This window comes from Urocampus carinirostris, chromosome 9 (assembly GCF_059441175.1).
Source record: "Urocampus carinirostris isolate Australia breed hairy pipefish chromosome 9, RoL_Ucar_1.0, whole genome shotgun sequence".
Classification (NCBI taxonomy): domain Eukaryota; kingdom Metazoa; phylum Chordata; class Actinopteri; order Syngnathiformes; family Syngnathidae; genus Urocampus; species Urocampus carinirostris.
The window spans coordinates 14,312,154-14,331,023 of record NC_142357.1 but is presented as its reverse complement, the minus strand read 5'-3'; the positions used below and the strand labels follow the sequence as shown (position 1 = coordinate 14,331,023).

At 37.6% G+C, this 18,870-nt stretch overlaps 1 protein-coding gene across 3 annotated transcripts in view; it reads left to right on the top strand.

The window, feature by feature from the left end:
• Positions 1-18,870, top strand: part of LOC148359376 (teneurin-3) — a 398,357-nt gene that overhangs the window by 296,018 nt on the left and 83,469 nt on the right. Inside the window, exons 12-15 of one of the 3 annotated variants that reach the window (XM_088344600.1) lie at positions 7,083-7,268; positions 13,765-13,785; positions 15,138-15,161; positions 17,425-17,571. In XM_088344600.1, the coding sequence (XP_088200726.1) occupies positions 7,083-7,268; positions 13,765-13,785; positions 15,138-15,161; positions 17,425-17,571 (378 nt within the window). The remainder of the gene's footprint in view (positions 1-7,082; positions 7,269-13,764; positions 13,786-15,137; positions 15,162-17,424; positions 17,572-18,870) is intronic. The other 2 variants (XM_088344601.1, XM_088344602.1) reach the window with 2 other exon arrangements.

Here is an 18,870-nt window from a genome sequence, read left to right as displayed (position 1 = left end):
TCTAATTAACTCGAAACACCTTGCGAGGGTTTCCTGAGCCTTAAAAACACTCAGCTTGGTTCAGTAAACTAAATCACAAGAATGGGGAAGACTGCTGATCTGACTGCTGTCCAGAGGACCATCATTGATACCCTCCATCAGGAGGGTAAGACACAAAAAGAAATTTCTCAAAGAGCAGGCTGTTCACAGAGTGCAGTTTCAAAGCATATCCACAAAAAGTCTGTTGGAAGGGAAAAATGTGGCCGGAAACGCTGCACAACCAAGAGAGATGACCGCAGCCTTAACAAAATTGTGAAGAAGAGCCGCTTCCAGAATTTGAGGGAGCTTCAAAGACAGTGGGCTGAAGCTGGAGTCCAGGTATCAAAAGCCACAGTTCACAGACGTGTCCGGGAAATGGGCTACAATAGCCGTATTCCCATGGTCAAGCCACTTCTGAACTCAAGACAACGGAAGAAGCGTCTGACTTGGGCTATGGAGAAGAAGCACTGGACAGTTGCAGAGTGGTCCAAAGTCCTCTTTTCAGACAAAAGCAAGTTTTGCATTTCATTTGGAAGTCAAGGCGCCAGAGTCTGGAGAAAGGCTGGAGAAGAGCAAAATCCAAGTTGCTTGATATCCAGTGTGAAGTTCCCACAGTCAGCAATGGTTTGGGGAGCCATGTCAGCTGCTGGTGTTGGTCCACTGTGTTTCATCAAGTCCAGAGTAAATGCAACTGTGTACCAAGAGATTTTAGAGCACTACATGCTTCCATCTGCTGAAAAGCTCTATGGAGATGAGGATTTAATTTTCCAGCATGATCTGGCACCTGCCCACAGTGCCAAAACCTTCAGTAACTGGTGCACTGACCATGGCATCACTGTCCTTGATTGGCCTGCTAATTCCCCTGACCTGAACCCCATCGAGAATTTGTGGGGCATAGTTAAGAAGAAGATGAAAGATACCAGACCTACAAATGCAAATGAGCTGAAGGCCGCTATCGAAGCATCCTGGGCATCAATAACACCTCAGCAATGCCACAGGCTGATTGCCTCCATGCCACGCCGGATTGATGCAGTAATCCGTGCAAAAGGATTCCCAACCAAGTACTGAGTGCATCAATGGACATTTTCAAATGTTTGATTTAGTTTTGCTGTTATAAAATTATTTTTTTACTTGGTCTGAGGAAGTATTCTAATATTTTGAGATAGGATTTTTGAGTTTTTTTCAGCTGTAAGCCAAAATTAGCAATATTCAAATAATAAAAGGCTTGAAATAGTTCAGTTGATGTGTAATGAATCCAGAATGTATGACATTTTTGTTTTTTTAATTGCATTACAGAAAATAAAGAACTTTATCACAATATTCTAATTTTCTGAGACAGACCTGTAATGTATTCAATTTTCACAGTTTTAATTTGAAATAATGTTCAAAATAGTCTCTCTCTTTCTCTCTCTCTCCCTCTCTTTGTCTCTCTCTGTCTGTCTGCCTCTCTCTCTCTCTCTCTGTCTCTGTCTCTTTCTGTGTCTGTCTGTCTATGTCTGTCTGTCTGTCTGTCTGTCTGTGTATACACACAAACAAATATATTCATCAAAAGTTGTTTTTTTTTTTTAACAAAATACTTCATTTTAATTTGGACCTAGCATTTGTTATGAAAATAATGCAATTCTCCATAAAATATATGTAATAATATATACCAACAAACACTCACAACTTGGTTATTTAATGAAGTTAATATGCATGAACTGCACACAATAAGTCACCGTTTTTCAATGATCGACACCACCACAATCAAATTCACTCCTTGAATGTATTAGAGATTTTTCATCAACAGTCTTGCGTTTTCATATCGTGCAGCTCTTCAACAGAAAATACAATCTAGTAGATCAAAAACACTTTTTTCCTTTCATGTCCCCCCCATTCTGAGTCAGGTTCCCGAAATTGTCAATAGCAGGTCTCCTGGTCCCCAAATGTAAGAGGTGCACCAACCTACCGGGGTCGGTCGGGCATTTCCACAAGCCGGTCAATTAATGCTGCGGTTCTTCATTCAATTAAATAAACTTTAATTAACAAACGCGGTGGCTGTGATCGACCGCCCCGCAAACCTCCGCGTTGCTCTGGCGTGTTCAAAGCAGATAAACACTTTGGCGCTAATGAAAAATTGATTACATGGATTCTTTGCGAAGGAAGAACCTTTTGCCAATTTGATGACTGTCCCCGAAGAGGTGCTTTTAATATTCTACAGTGGAAGTAGGAGGCAGAGGGCATAATCACAAGCATCTCTCAATTGAAGCCAAAATGTGACATGCTTGAAAAAGTGTGACAAACTGCTACAACAACCCATAAGCTCTATTGAATATACTTTGTAGTTATATTGAGATCAATGATAGCAAAAACTGGGTATCTTTTTATATTTTTTTCACCTAATGCGAAAGTTGTTCAAGTGGATTTGTGTGAACAACATACACATGCCGGAATGCAAAAACAGGCTTTGTAATTTCAAGTGTGAATTGTTTGCAGCTTTGTGTACCTTTTTTGGATCCACTTGAGATTGCGAGAACACACTACAGTCTTAGAAAAATGTCTAGGTAAACAAAGGATTTTTGCACCCCAAATCTGCATCAACCATCCTGGAAAAATTATTCGTTTGACCTCGGGATCTTACACATGTCAACCCCCCATTTTGTACAATATATTGGATTTTCCACATGTATTTTGTCTTATTCTTGTATATTATTTCTACTACAAGTACTCCCAAGTATTCGAATTACATGGCTTCACGCCGGTGACATACAGTCAGGCGAGGCAGGTGAGGCACAGCCTCACCTGTAATCATGGAAACATAAAATTGAAAATATATTAAATGGTTAGATTTTTTTCCATGTGAGTTTGTTCTCATTTAACTTCACAATTATTGCATTTTCCCTTTTCAAAGTCGATGAATTGGCATCACATGAATATCAATAATACAAATAGTATACAGTACTACGCTGGTCGTCTACAGAGGCAGAGTGAGGCACACAATACTCTTGCCTCATGGTAGAGGGAAATAGTGGGACCAAGGATTCTGATTTGGAGCTCAACTCATGCCGACAAAATATGAATAGTGATTGTATTAGCAAGCTAACAGCAAGCCGTCAAGCCATCCAGCAATTTCTTATAGGCTATTGCTGACAAAATATGAATAGTGATTGTATTAGCAAGCTAACAACAAGCCGTCAAGCCATCCAGCTATTTCTTATTGGCTATTTACATAGTCTTTTTATTGAATGTTTTATTCTGGAGTGCCACATTTACCTATGCTGTTGACAATGACAATAAAGACAATTCTAATCCAAACAAAGGGCTAAGTTGTAAGTCCAATACTGACGTTCAAACATAGCTTGGCTGAATGTAATTAGAGATGGATTTAAAAGGATTTGGTGATCAACTTAAATACATTTATGTTCTCGAAATGTTGTCACAATAGTATCACATGCTACTTATAAAGGCTATAAGAAAGCAACTGCATCTTCATTACAAGCCAGAACATTCGGTAGTGCTGTTCTGCATGTTATGCTACCGAAAGTAGCCGCTATCAAACAAAGCGTGTCCTTAACGTCTTGATTAAAAATGAGCTTGTCATATGAGGCAGTGAAATTAATCGCCGGATCACTAAATAGCATGCCACCATTTAGACTGTCTTGCATGTCATATCTCAAATAATGACATCTCTTGCGCAACACAAGGATAAGCCACATCTTACGTACTCATTTCTATTATCCTACCCTGTTAGGATAACGACTTGAAAGCACATATGAGCGCTTACTTTGAGTGTAATCTTTCTTTCTTTTTAACAGATACATATGTCTGTAGTCTGCTTTTCTAATATGTTTGGATGTCTGGTTACATCTAGGAAGCTTTGATACTGATGTTTGATGTTTATGTATCACAGAGTGTAAATGTAAAATCATTTCATCTACATAGCATTTTTTCTCCCTGATTCTGTTTTCTTACCTTGAAGGCAGAACGACCCTGACAAAATATTTATGATTTGAAAATAACATACCACAAACCAAAGGTTTCCCAAAACCAATATTTTTTTGCACACTAACCTGACTTCTTAGTTTTTAGAGGGAAAACATGGCAGGAAAAATACTCGTCTTGTACATTTATGATATAAATGTTCCGCGATTCGTGGGGAAATTGTTTGTTTCTGTGACATGAAAAGGTGGGAATAATAAGTAAATAATTTATTTGTTTTTACTATCGGACACCTGTAAAGAAGTTTGCTGAGGATGCCAGGATCGTTCACTATTTTGATTATAATTGCAAAAAGTTGTTTGATATTTTGGCTCACGGTTGTTTGTTGTTTTGACTGTTATTGTGCACTGCTTTTTGTTATTTTGACTATTAGATAGATAGATAGATAGATAGATAGATAGATAGATACTTTGTTCATCCCCGAAGGGAAATTCACATTTCCAGCAGCATCCCTGAGCTGAGAACAATCGAGAACAATCGAAAATAACACGGGAGCTGCTAGAGTGGCTGCCATTCGTGACGGCGCCGGAAGAAAAGATTCAATTTGAATCATGTACAAACAAACAAACAATTGAATCATGTACAAACAAACAAACAAACAAAATATTCATGTTTCAATAAGTGGAGTGTTAATAAAATGGGGGGAAAATAATTTCTGATACTGATATAACCAGGTAAAACTAATTTTAAGTTACCTGTCCAAATGAATGTTGTGCCATCTCACCTTTCCCACTCTCTCTCCTCTCACCTTTCCCACTCTCTCTCCTGCAGTTGACTTGCTGCTGCTCGCTCCTGAAACTAATACTTACCTCGTCCATGAGCTCCTAGGGAGTTGGCGAGCGCTGACAAATCATAACGTCGATCAAATACAGTACCTTACAAGAAAAAAAATCGCAATATTATGTATTCTTTACATTAATGTCGCTATTGGTCAATCATGTTGCTGTTCTATGATCTACATACCCCTTTGGGCTGATTTGCTTTATATAACATAAGAAGTTTAAAAGAGCTGCACAAATTTAATTTATGTTTTACTCGAGGCAGCTTGTGTCATAATTTCCTTCATGATGCTCGTGCAAGTACGTGCAAGTTGACAGAGATATTAAATACCTATAAAACTGGAACGTAGGACAGGGATGCGATAGCATGAAAATGACACCATACAGGGGATTTGTATCGTAATAAATGCAACAGGGAGACTGGATTGGCCAACCAAACTGTTATTGGATTTTGGATACGTTCAGGCAAGTGGCAGGATTAATACGGAGTTACAAGGCCAGTTGGAATTAAGCAAGGAGCATTTAATGGCTATATCTTGTAAAAAGAAGGTAGATGTTATTCTTGTTATGAAATCACTTTTTTTTTTTTTTCGGAATCTTTGCTGGGTGCCATTAGTGTGTGCATCAAAAGTAATAATGCACGGGGATACATGTTTTGTTAGGTAGTGCTTATAGCAATAACTTTCTTTTTCTAAATACAGCCCTTTACAACAATCCTTTCAGTGAACCAAATGGCTTTACAGTGATAACAGAAAAACAATAAGTTAAAACCAAACAAAAAATAGAAATGAATAAAAACAATAAATTCAAGAGTATCAAATAAGGTAAAATACAATTAAAGTTTCTTCAAACTCACAGTCCATGGTTCATGGATTAATTAATGAGGATGCAACTCTGGAAAGCTTTTTCCCTTAATGTTTTTCGCCAAGTTCTTTTTCGGTCTTTCTCTTTCTGTCCAGCCCCCCTGACTGTGCCCTGGAGAATTATCTAGGCCGGTCCTGATGACCTTATGACATGACTATACCGCTGAAGTTTCCGTCCGTGCACAATTGACTACAGTCTTTCATAGGGTCCAACGTGCCCTCTGAACGGGTTTCGCACCGTCTCGTTTGTCAATTTGGCTAAGTAGCTGATGCCTGGAAGTTTTCTGTAGCATCTCAGCTCCAAGGTCTGGATTTTATTCTCCAGTTTTGCTGGGGGAATCCATTTCTCGCAAGCGTGGAGGAAGATGGAACTACTGAGTATTTAAATCCATTCTGAAGATGTGGGTTTTTAGCATGGATTTAAAGGGGCTCACGTCAAACATAAGACACAACTCAACTGGGAGCTGAATCCAGAGTATTTGGACAGCAACAGAAAATGCTCGGTCACCCTAGCATTTAATTTGACCTGGGCATGAATTATTTTTTTCTACTGTTTTCTTAAATATCTTGATGATAGCAAACAAACTGCAAAACTGTACAAAGCTACCATTTTTACCTTGATAGCCAAGAAATTGACATTATGCTCTTTGTTTATACTAGTGTGTAATGTTTCAAAACACATTACATTTTAAGCAAATGTAGAGCAAATGATGAATAATCCACCATACTCAAACAAATAGAAACAAAAAAACACCCCCTGTCCTCTATTTCTCCTTTCTCCTGTGTTCTGCACCAAACAGCCATTCTAAAAGTAATACAAAAGCACATAGGCACTTTGACAAAAACATAGAAGAAATATTACTGTAAAAAGATTACTCTTTGAACTCATTTGGACACGGTTTCAACCATACTTAACAGAGAAAATGTTTAGCTTTAAACATTTAAGGGCAAGTCAAAGGATGCACCCCATTTCTAGATTTGGCCTCTCAGATATTCAATAGATTTCAGACTATTGAATCTCACATTGGCGCAAGTGTGAGGCTGAGTCAAACTCCCTGACCCCTACCTATGTGTATAAGACTATGCAGTATAAGACAAGGCTTTGTTTTAGATAAGAAATACTTGCGTGTTGCGTCATGCTGAAAAAAGGCTCCTCACCTATCTATCTGGCATCCATTAGATAGTTAAAATAAAAATATGTCGTCTGCTGGTTATGATTTCTACAGTAGTAGAGCTGAGTTTCAGGCTGGACCTTACACTACCTTTAATAAAAAGATGGCGTGGGGTCAGGACTTTTTAAATGGTTGGAATTTTCTTATCTGATGGTTTCTGAACACTCCTCTCCTGTTCCCCTTGCAAATTCAAAATACTTTTGTATCTTCTCTCCTTCTTTTGAGTGTGTACTCAGTTATGAACTTAATAGTTTTTGTGGTTCTGCCCCCAGAGGTGTGTGCGGTGGACTGTGGCACCCACGGTTCGTGCCTAGGTGGCATGTGCCATTGCGAGGAAGGCTGGGCTGGCGCTGAATGTGAGCAGAGGGACTGTCATCCGCGCTGCATCGACCACGGCGTGTGTCGCGAGGGCAAGTGCGACTGCCACCAGGGATGGACGGGCGAACACTGTACCATTGGTAAGCAAACCATACATGCAACCTGACAGAACGTCACCTTTTGTGCAGAGGCAACATGGGGAACCTTGAAATGGGATTGTCAGTGGGTTCAGTATTACCCCCCAAAAAAATCCTGCACGACCTATCTTCGATCGCTTCTTTTAACATTAAAAAGAAGTAGATTTTACCGTACGCTCTATTAAAAAATAAAAATAATAATAAAAAAAATAAAAATATGTGCTTGTTTAAAAGTGTAAGTGGCAAACGTGTACCAAAATCTAATGTGATCGTAGGAGCGATTGATTCATTGTCAGGGACTTGTGCTCACTTTATAATATAGCAGCCGTTAACTAAATCATTAGTCTCGACTCTTGTTTTTTGGGTTTTTTTGGAAAGCAGAAAAAATACGTCGATTTTTTTTCATTTTTTTTAAAGCTATAGGTATTATGAAGGGGCGAAAAGCAGCAGTCTAACGCGTAAAGCAGTGTTGGTCTGTATGGGAAGTAGAGTTGTTTACATCTCATATTCAGAGCTTGTCATGATAATTTGATTGCTTCAATTGAATTAAAAAACAATTTTAAACTCAGTCCCGACCACTGAAAGAAAGAAATGTCCTTGTATCTAGTTATTACAACCTCTTAACAAACATTATATGCATCCATTCCCATACATTCCTATAGTAATTACATATTATGGCCCCTGAAACACATCAGTTATTACATTGTATAACTTTGACATGTTTACTGGAGACCCAAACACAACATGTCAGAAAAATGAATTAATAATCTCATTCTAATAAAAACTTAGTTTAAAAACTGTAAAATGGGAGAGCTGAAATAGAAAAATTGATTTTTTTTATTTGAGAAAATAAAAGTTAAACATAAAGTAAGATGAGAAAACCAGTGCTTATAAATGACCAAGCAATCTGTCATCACAGCAGTATTTTATTTTTTTTCAATTAGCCTCATCTGACGTACCTAATGTGTTGTCAACAATTCCATGCAGAATTTAAACCTCAAATCTGGTTAAATATCCGTTAAAAAATATTCTTGTAATTTATTTAAACTAAACAGGCCCATAAAATGTGTACACATTAGATAAAACACTTACATTCCCAACATTGGTGTAAATTACACTTCAGATCCTGACAATTGAGTAAAATGTACTTTTGGTTTTCAATTACTTAGCAAAGGTTTGTTTACAATTAGGTACAAAAATGATTTCATATTAATAAAGTGGTAAGTACAGTACCCTGAGTTATTTATAGGTTTATTATGTAGTAGACTCTTGCAAGGGGAACAAGATAGAACTGTACATAAACCCTCAAGATCCCATAATTGTAGTCTCCGTGGCGAGCGATGGCGGTGTTGGGAACGGAAAAACGGGTCAGTGGCCGGGATAGAAGAGCAAAAACGTGGTCGGGATCAGAAAGAAGTCGAAAACCAAGAGAGGAGAGTAGATGTGGTCGAGATCAAAAACGGATCGTTATTAAGGATGGGAGAACAGATTTGGTCGAAATCAAAACAGGTCATAATTCGCGACGGGAGAGAAGACGCGGTTGAGATCAAAACAGATCGTAGCGGGAGACAAACAGGAAAAAAAAAACGGGACAGGCGAAAAAGGGCTTGCCGTGTAAAAATGGAGATTCGCAGACGGACTGACCAAAGGGGACTGACAGAGTTTAAATACTGACAGGGAGCCAATCTGTCAACAAGCTGCAGCTGGCGCCACATCGGCGGGGCCAATTGGGCACCATGGCAACTGTGACAATTATTGGACAATAACAATGACATAATAGTGCAAAAAAGTCAAAATAACAAACAACATGGGAATAAAACATAGCTAAAGTTTGTTTTTTTCCAACAAGATAGCAAACTGAGGCTAAAGTTTATTTATATTCCCAACAAATTACAACATTGATTTCCCCATGAATATTTTGTTCTGTACAAGCTGTAATAAATCCCCAATAAAAATATATACAAAGCCTCTATGAATTTAAACATTCAAAGCGGTAGATTCTCTTATTCAAAATTATTCTTGCAAAGCATTTTTTTCCCCATCTCACCTTGAACACTTAATTATTTGTCTATCAAATACGTTTTCCCACTAGTGAAGTGGAACTCTGGAATTAGTGAGTCAAGGGCGGGCAGCGAGTCAGGGCCTCTTCGGAATATCATTTTCCATGAAATAGCAGCACTTCAGTTGCCGCTAATGAGGATAATGACATTGGAGGTGGCACTCCCTCCCGTTGACCTGTAGTCTGCCGCCAGAACCTCGAAATGTAGCGTCAAATGCTCAACCGCCGAGAGGCCACCCGCGGCCCCGTCTCAGCTTTCCAGTGCATCACCTAGGAAACAAATGATCCAGCAACTCTGGACTCACACAAATTTGTCATCAAATTAACAAAGAATGGCTTTTTTATGCTGCTATTTTTTTTCTTTATTTCTGATTGGCTTTTTGCATGGTTAACATACATATTTGACTCCGTGGCGTTACTTTTTTGCGATATTTCAAACACTTAAGTCTTTAATTTAGGGGTTGCTTGTTCTGATTTTATTTCGTGGCAACAACGATGAAAATGGAGAGCTGGCCTTTTCCACAGTACTATCTAAACACAAAACACCACTGTGTCATCTGGAAACATTCATGAAACTTCTCAAGATGAAATAGTCCTCGGTTTTGCAAGACTCATTCATATCATACACAGTAGGAACAAACCTGTGAGGTTCGACAGTAGCTTATTTAATCTTTACAATGTACTCATTATATTTCAACCTTTTCACCCACGAATCAAGTCCTCAATTTATACATCTAAATTTAACAGCATTGGAAGGTATATATCCTTTACTTCTTGAGGAATGATAACATGCGAATGCAATTTAGTCCATTACCGCGGCAACCACTAATAAACTCACAAAAAAATACGTCCATGTTGCAATCTGGCACTATTCTTCACAGTATGGTTGCTCTGGCACTGTCGTCTAGAAATATAGAGCTCATATTCTACACCACCCAGCCTTATTAGCGTTTTTCTTTTGGCTTTTGTGCTTGTCTTTGTAATCGCTATCTTGAATTGTCACAAGATCTAAACACGTGATGTAAATAACTCACAGCAAAACATAAAACGGCGCCGCTGGAAACAGCATCAGGTGTGTGCAGCAACTTGGCGCTATTGTCGTTCTGCAGCCAAGGGTGTCAGTCCCAAATTACCCACGTGGTTAGTAGCCCAAATTCAATTCTTAACAGGCATCTTTGAATTTGGTGCAGTCTCTTGTGCTGAATTTACGAAAGAACACTTACAACTTAAGTGGTGGGAAAATTAATCAATAAATTCAATCTTACAGAAAAACCATATAAAAAAATCAGATGCTGTCAATGTCCGGAGTTGGCAAGCATGGTTGAATAGCATGTATTTTATACGGAAAACAAAAAGAGAAGCCCAACTTTAACATTATGGACAAACATTGTATTGCTATTTTTTCTGTTTTAAGAAAGAAAAACATAATTGTTCCTTTTCATATTTGCTGCAAATGAACTCACATATATTGAATGAGCAGTCAGGACTGAACAGGGATGTTGTTTTGAGTCAACAAGAGAAAACTAGTTTTTACAGATTGATTGATGTATTGATTAATTGAGATTGATATTACTTTCTAATGCTTGATCTAAAAGTCGTATTAACAAGAATAAGTTAATAAGAATTTTGCGTTATATTAATCGGCACATACAGGGTTTTATTGTCATAAAGAAAACAACTTTGGAATGACTTTCCCCAAGAAAGACTGTTTCATGTATTGTTTAGAAGACACGCAAAATAAGGAAACAAATACAACAAGATTTTGAACATGCAAGGAGAACCTCAGATAAAAAAGTCCAACCTGTTCTAAAAGCCCTTCCTTAAGCCTCTTTCTTTTTATTTATTCTGCTGAATTACAAAAGCAGGGTGTGGAAATTAAAGACTAGCAACAAGATTTGATGATAGTGATAATGATGTAAACAGTGCAAAATTGGCTGAGGACAGAAAGTCTGAATCCCAGAACCAAACTGAGTTTGACATCCTTGCCCCAACACTTTTGGTTCATGTATTTTATTTTCTTAAAAACAGACATCAATCTGTTTATTTTACTGTACTTATTGCAAACATAAAATTGGCCTAACTAAATTGACAATAGCAGATAGCAGTTTTCTGCATCATGTTCAATTGACAAGCACTCCTAAATTGAATCGGGGCAGCCTTAAAGTCTTCAGTATAACTTCCTTAAACGTTCCCCGTGCTCCTGTTTCAATTGACAACTACTTTTCTCAGGGCTTTATTTGTCCATAAAGTGCCTTTTAATCACATTTTGCCTGGCCAGAGCTCTCATGAACGACGTCCTCAGCTCTTCTTTGACAAAGTATCCATAATCCCGTCATATAAGAAGGCACACTGCAGTCTGAGTTTCTTTTTTTAACCGGAGTCAGTGCCGAGGTAGCGCCAAACAAGCTTTTCCAGTATCCCGCGTAATGACGCCGCGTGGATCCGCTTTGAGCCAAGCACTGTTTGAAGGTGACAAGGCAAACAAAGAGGTTCGAATATCAAGAGAAGCTCTGTTTTTCTTTGTGCGAGCCCATTAGTGCCAAACCAAAGCAGATGGAGAACATTCATAATTAATATTTTAGCTAACGTTTTTCGAGTGAGGCGGTTCTTCGTTCGGCTGCTAATGGCCAGCATCTGGGATTCTTCTTCTTAATCACTCGCCACTTTAATTAACAGTGTAGATTTCTTTTTTCAAAACTTAAATTACATGTTTAATTACTCTACCCACCCAAAAACCACAAAGATGACTCGGGTTTATATATGACTCTTTTCTTGGGCTTTCAAAACTGTTTATTTATGTCTTGTCTTGTTGCTCCAAAGTATGCTATGTCCACATGAATGTTTTTATTTTTTAATTGTTTTGGTCTCTTATTGATCATTGCCATTTGGTATTGTTTAGAATAAAGTTACCATAATTCAGTGCTGCCAAATATTACATTTACTACTGATTACACATTGGTAAGGTCCTGTGTAAGTAACGCCAGTTTATTTCAAATTATGAAACAGTCAATTTTTAAATGTAAATACTATGAAAATAAAATGCTCATTTTTTTATTGACAATTTATGGTCTGTGTGTGCCATCTGGGCACTTACAGTAAGTCAGTTTATCTAAAAGAAAATGACACCATTTATTAGGCACTTGCCAGTTTTTTCAGGTTGATATAACACTAAGAGTATTCCTCTTTGTACTATGCCAGATTAAAGAAAATGGCTAAATATCAACTTTCTATTAAAATTAAAAAAAAAGAAGCAATGTTTTTTTTTTGTATTTAAAAGTAAATGTTTACTAATACGTTGATAATTACAAATATTAAAGTTATATTCACACCAGATTTGTGGACACTGTTATTGATAACTTGTTGTTTAGTGATAACATTGTCTAATAACTACTTTTGACTTAAAAATGCACTTTTAAAAGCTATAAATATGATTCCAAAATGTTGAAATGTTTAAAAGCTCTGATGATTGTATTTCACTTGTTAAATGTATTCCTAGAATGAAACAGAATGAGTGTAGTGTCAGTGGGGTAATCTATTAAAAATGACAGAAAATACTATTTTCGAGTTTTACTATATTTGAACATTAAAACTCAAAATATTATTTCATTGTCTTTTATTTCTTTTTAAATGATAGAAAATAATAGCTTTTATTGTTATGGATAACCTAGAGAATATTGTTTGCAACAAGATTAGACATGACGCTCCAAGACAAACAAGTTAAACAGAAATGATAAATGAATGTCAGGATACATACAAGGTAGATTAATGGAGTCCAAGTGTGCACTGTTGGATAAAAGTTTCATCCTTTATCAAACGTGATAAGCTTTTTAGGCAAGAGTATTTTGGGAAAAACAAGGTTTTGCAGCAGGCGTACTAAAAAAAGTTTGTGTTTTTTTATTACAACTTAAAAAAAACCTACTCACCTGGTTTATACGAAGGAGTTATGGAAATCATCAAATATCAGTGAACATTTCAGAAGTTTGCAGGTGTCCTCAAAAGCTCGCATAATAAAAAGTAAATACGAGCGCTCTAAAAATTCATCATAAACAGAGTTTTCTGGCATTTCTATTTTTCATGTATGCAGATTTTCGTAGGAACAGGTGCATCCTCCTTGGGATGGATTAAATGTTTAAAAAATGTTTTTTTTTTTTGTCTGTGGAAATTCTTCAAAACATTTTTTTGTAAATGTAGGGGGTTTAAAGTACCGTCTGTTTCTTGTCCATGCATTTGAAAAATCTGCAAATATATTTCCATATGGACCATGATATTTTTATCATAAAAAATGGATTGGATCATATGCACCTGAAAATATGCAATTTGTTTGTGTATACACATTTAAGAGCTCATGTGGACATGGTCTTATAGTAATTGTCTTTTTATGTGTTACTATCTACCTTCCTCTTTGTCTTCCTCTGATCTCCTTTCGGCACCCATGTAAAGCCCTGGACTCCAGAGTGTCAGGTAAAAAAAGAAAAAGAAAAGCAAATAAAACACATTCATTTGCTTGAGAATAACCTCATCATGCCAATTGTTAGATCCACCTTTTTTTTGCCTATAACATACCGAATACTTTCTGCCACTCATGTTTCGCGTTGGCTTTCAGGACCCACAGATTTAATTACAAGAGATCAGATAAGCTTTGGTGCTTTGCTTTGGAGCAGCAGACCTACCAGATTGTTTCTAGTCACACCATATCTCAAACCCGGACCCCGATTTCTAACCCATCCATGGATTCAACTCCCAACTAAACTAAACCCCAACCTAGTCCATATCCAAAGTAGTCCTCTTAAAACTAAATATGTAAGGATTTTTCTAACTTTACCTTCAAACCCTTGTCTTCCACATCAGTCCAACCTTTCTTTTAATCGTGGAAGTAAACAAGAGCTTCGTATGGTGAACATAAGCAAGTCAAAAAGTGAAGAGATGTAACGTTGTAACATAAAGTGGATTTAGCTAAAGGTAATCACTAGTGATCGTTGCTGACTAGGCAAATTAGAGAGCAAAACTGGACTGGATATTCGCATATGCCTTTTATTCTCAGAATCTCTAAGCTTTGTCTTACAAATAATTGCCCAAGTCAATGGCTAAATTTAGAACTGGAAGCTTCTGGGAGAGTCACTGTGTGCCTCCATACCAGAATAGGAACTGTTCTAGAGTCAAAAAAGTGATTTGTGGAAGTCGTGAAGCAAGGCATACACACCTTTATTGGTAATATATTATAGCAGTCTTGTAGCTTGAATGTTACTGGTCAGTTCAATTTCATATCATTGCTAAATGATCCCCAGAATAGTGATTTCCCCTCCTCCTGTTATGTATTTTAGCTTAAGCCAGCATTCCACCCTCTGCATGTCCGTTGCAAATGACGCACCCAAAAAAGTGATTTCCATCCCAGCACCTTGGCCGAGAATCCTAACGTACCCTGACCCAGTCACCGGCAAATCGCAGGACACCAATTTTAAACATTGCTCTAATCCTTTAATCCCAACTATCTTCCTTAAACTATCAACCCCCTACCCAACCATTCGTCCTTTAATCTGCCTAATCCTCATCCCCTTTACCCTTACGGTTGACTCCACCTTGCTTATTGTTGAACATATGATTCTTTATTATGCGAATCCAGCTAGCGCCAGCCTTCCGGCTTAACCTACTGTAGAATACGAGTTTTGGTGCTTGAGGGTTTTATACATGCATTACAGAGAAACAACTGTCAAGTACTAAGAACATTGTTTTTTTTTTCTTTTTATCAGTTTTAGCTAAGTCACTTCTGTTCCCTTTTTTCCCTAAATGTTTCCCTCTCCTGGGTTGTGTAATAGGAGCGGTCAAGATAGGATATAAAGGTAAACTGAACCCTCCCCTTGGAGATTGTCACAAACAATCACTTCCCTTCCCCCCTGCTCTTTGTCTTCCCCCCTAGCACGACGTTGACACACCTGTCCTATGTCCAAGTTGACCATGATGTCTCTCCCCTGCTCCCTTTTTCCCCCTGATATGTCCCGTCATACCCTGTCCGTCTTGAAGCAGTAGACTCCACGGTTTCCTCGTCCCTCTTTCCCTGTCTCACCCGGTGGAGCTGCTGTGGTTTGTTTGGGCCTTGTGTTGAGGCCTGTGCTCTGTCCTTCTCTGTACATGTAGACGCTTAGGATGCCGACGCTTCCCTCTCCCTTCTTTCCTTTATTATGATTCTTAGTTGACATTTGAGGCCTCCTTGCCCCCTTTGTTATTGTGACTGTTTCTTCACATGAGCGTAAACATTCCAGTATTTGTTGAAAGATGAAAAAAAAAATGGTTCCTTTGAGTTAATTTGTAATTTATACATTGGCTATTGGGATACAATACATAGACTGTTTTCAAAATGTGGCATTAAATGGGCTTTTTCACATATGTTTTAACAGCGCTCCACACCTAATCTTTATTTAAATGTTTACTATCCATTATTCTAAAATAACTACATTTTCTGTACCATAAGGCACACCTGATTAAAAACACATGAAATAAAAACTGCTGTAATGGCTAAGGTTTGATCAAAATTCAAAAACACAAGAAAATTATTGAAATTGATTTTATAGACATAAAATATAATGATGAATTATTAAATAGCTTCTTTCCTAAAATACAATAGATTCATTCATAAAATATTACTATATTAAGTAGTATTTGGTCATTTCTATGCATATCTGATTTTAGTTACCAAATTATCCGGCTTCCAGGCCAAACTTGCAAATTTCTGGCATTTTTTTGGTATTTGGAAGCGCCTTATGGTCCAGAAAATACGGTATATTATTAGATAAGCTAAACATTGATTCATTTCAATTCCTGTATTCTAACACACCACACGTGTTGAAGTTACCTTAGTAGAATTCATATATATGTTACTACTTTACTCTATACCGTGTCAGATAAAATGCAAATCTGTTTAACATCATTTTGAAAAATAAGCAAGTGTTTGGTGTACAAAAAAAACATCCACCTCTAAAATGAGAAAAATGCTCAAGGATCTGGAAGTAATTCCTACAAAAAAACAGATGTGATACGTTTCCAGCTTAGAGAATACATCAATTAATCTTGAACGTTGAGCTGGAAATGATGGGTTTTTGGGCTCCTACTGCCGCAATACTCCCTCCCTTATTTAAATACGGATAAGGTTTTGGTCTGATAGACACTGCAAATATGGAGAGCACCTGCAAAAAGAACAGGAGAGGACTAAAAAATAAATAAAAACCCAGCAGTGCCAAATTCCAAATCTGTTCTCATAGACCTTCCCTGAGCCCTTCTTATTAAAATCTCCTAGGTTACAAGAGGCAACAATGTGAAAGGAGCATGATAGTCAAAGCAACCAACGACATAGAGGCATAATAGTCAAACTGATAAACTGGCATGCAATCCCTTTTGCAGTTGTCCAACATTAAAAACAGAATAAAATGATAAAAAAGAGGGATCTTATTGAATTTAGGTTTCCACATCTGCAAATGTTTGATTTAAATTCAATACAAAGGTACCTGGCGAATATTATCTGTTGACTAGCAGGAAATTCAGAGGACATAAGTTATCTGTAACCCAAAAGCTTTTCAAATATTTTGTTTTTTTCTTTTGTTTTATAAAACTGGCGTAAGATCTGATAATGGAGTAGATGTGAATAAATCAATTGATGTTTCACTTCTTCTATCTATTCATCTATATAGTTTCTATAAAATGAATCTAGTTTTGGTAATGTGGTCAGAAAGAGTACAATATCCTTTTCCTCCCCAGTATCATTTTTTTTTTGTATTGGGTCCCATTCGAGCGTACAGCAATTGTCTGTAGCTTCTCTGTGACATGCAGTTTGACCCACAGAAACCTCATTCCACTATCAGCACTATCAGCTTTACAAACCACCTCAAAGCTCCAACACGGGTCCTGGTCCCGCTCTAATTAAGAGTCACCGAGACACTTTTATCACAGCGAGGCGCTCATGTGAATCGACAGAACCTTCTCCCACATTCCAAGTCCTGTCAGACGTCTTGCACACTCTGTGTTTGCTCCTCTGCCCGCTGTCTTTTCTCCAAATCTCCCTTTTCCTACCTACAAGCTCATGCGTGACATTGCTACATGATGTGTTGACAGACGGCTGCCCTGGCCTGTGCAACAACAACGGGCGATGCGTCCTGGATCAGAATGTCTGGCATTGCATCTGTCAGTTGGGATGGCGCGGTCTGGGATGCGATGTCGCTACGGAAACGCTCTGTTCGGACGGCAAGGACAACGAGGGAGGTAAGGTGGTGAACTGGTTCAAAACAACTTGGTACCTACAACATGAATTTGAGTCCAACCCAATTTAACCCTGACAAAACCTAGTGAAAATGTGTTTTCAAGCAGTTTGCCGGGCCACACTACTGTGCCGTGGGAAATTGCCCGACTGTATCTTTCTAAAAACCCTGCTATTTTTCAGTATAGTACTTTACTTTCAGAGAGCAGCTGGGTAACTGTAACATTTATCCACATCAGTTGGTGGGAGCAGATTGCTGTTTTGTTTCATTTTTCTGTAGATTATTTTCCTGACTATAAGACCCCAAATTTGGCCAAAAAATGTCTAAGTCTGCCTTACAATGCGGTGCGCGTTGTATACCATAAAATATGGTGGACTCTGCATTATTAATCGAGGCTTTTCATTCTAATTCTGTAATTGAGCGATTGATCAGTTAATAATCATCTCTGTCCCGAATCTCAATACATTGAACGGAACGGGATATAAACCAGGGTCATGATGGTGAGAGCGCTGACACTTACAAATGACATATAAAAAAGCATTATAGCTTATCTCATAAGACACGTTTTACAATGTCAGAAACATTGATTTGTACAGTGTATTCTGACAATAAACACATCTTTACCTGTGTGTCAATAACATTAAACAAGACAGAAAGTATTTCAAAAAATATACTATACAAGCTCTTTAACATACGTGAGGTCATGGTTATTATTTAAATCAATATGGTGGTCTACTAGTGATCCCAAGAGCCAAGAAGAGATTCGCAGGTTTGAGAGCGTTCTTCATTCGGGCCCCGGTGCTGTGGAATGCTCTTCCTCCTGAGATACTATCTGCAACCTCAGTGGAAATGTTTAAATCTAAGCTTAAAACACACTTCTATTCCATAGCATATGAATAACCTATATTTCATGTTGACAATATCTGTGTATTATTTGCCCTCATGTAGGTTTTAGATCAGGGGATGGTGTCATAATAGTCTGTGGTTTGCAATAATCTGTGGTCTGTGCAACCCTTTGAGACTCTGTGTGATTAAGGGCTATACAAATAAACATTAATTGACTTGACTTTTACCTTTTTAATAGATTTTGTTTTTTACCACTAAGAGGCCCTAACTAATACACACTGTCCCCCTAATAAACACTAATTGTATCGCAATACTGTGACTATGTCTAAGAAAGGAAGCTCAACATTAAGTGTTTCTACAGGTTTACTTTTTAAAATAAGCTTTCCAAAAAATTTGCAGAAGTAAGAATAATGTTTTTATTTTTCAAGAAAACAGTTTAAAAATGTGCAATGATGAC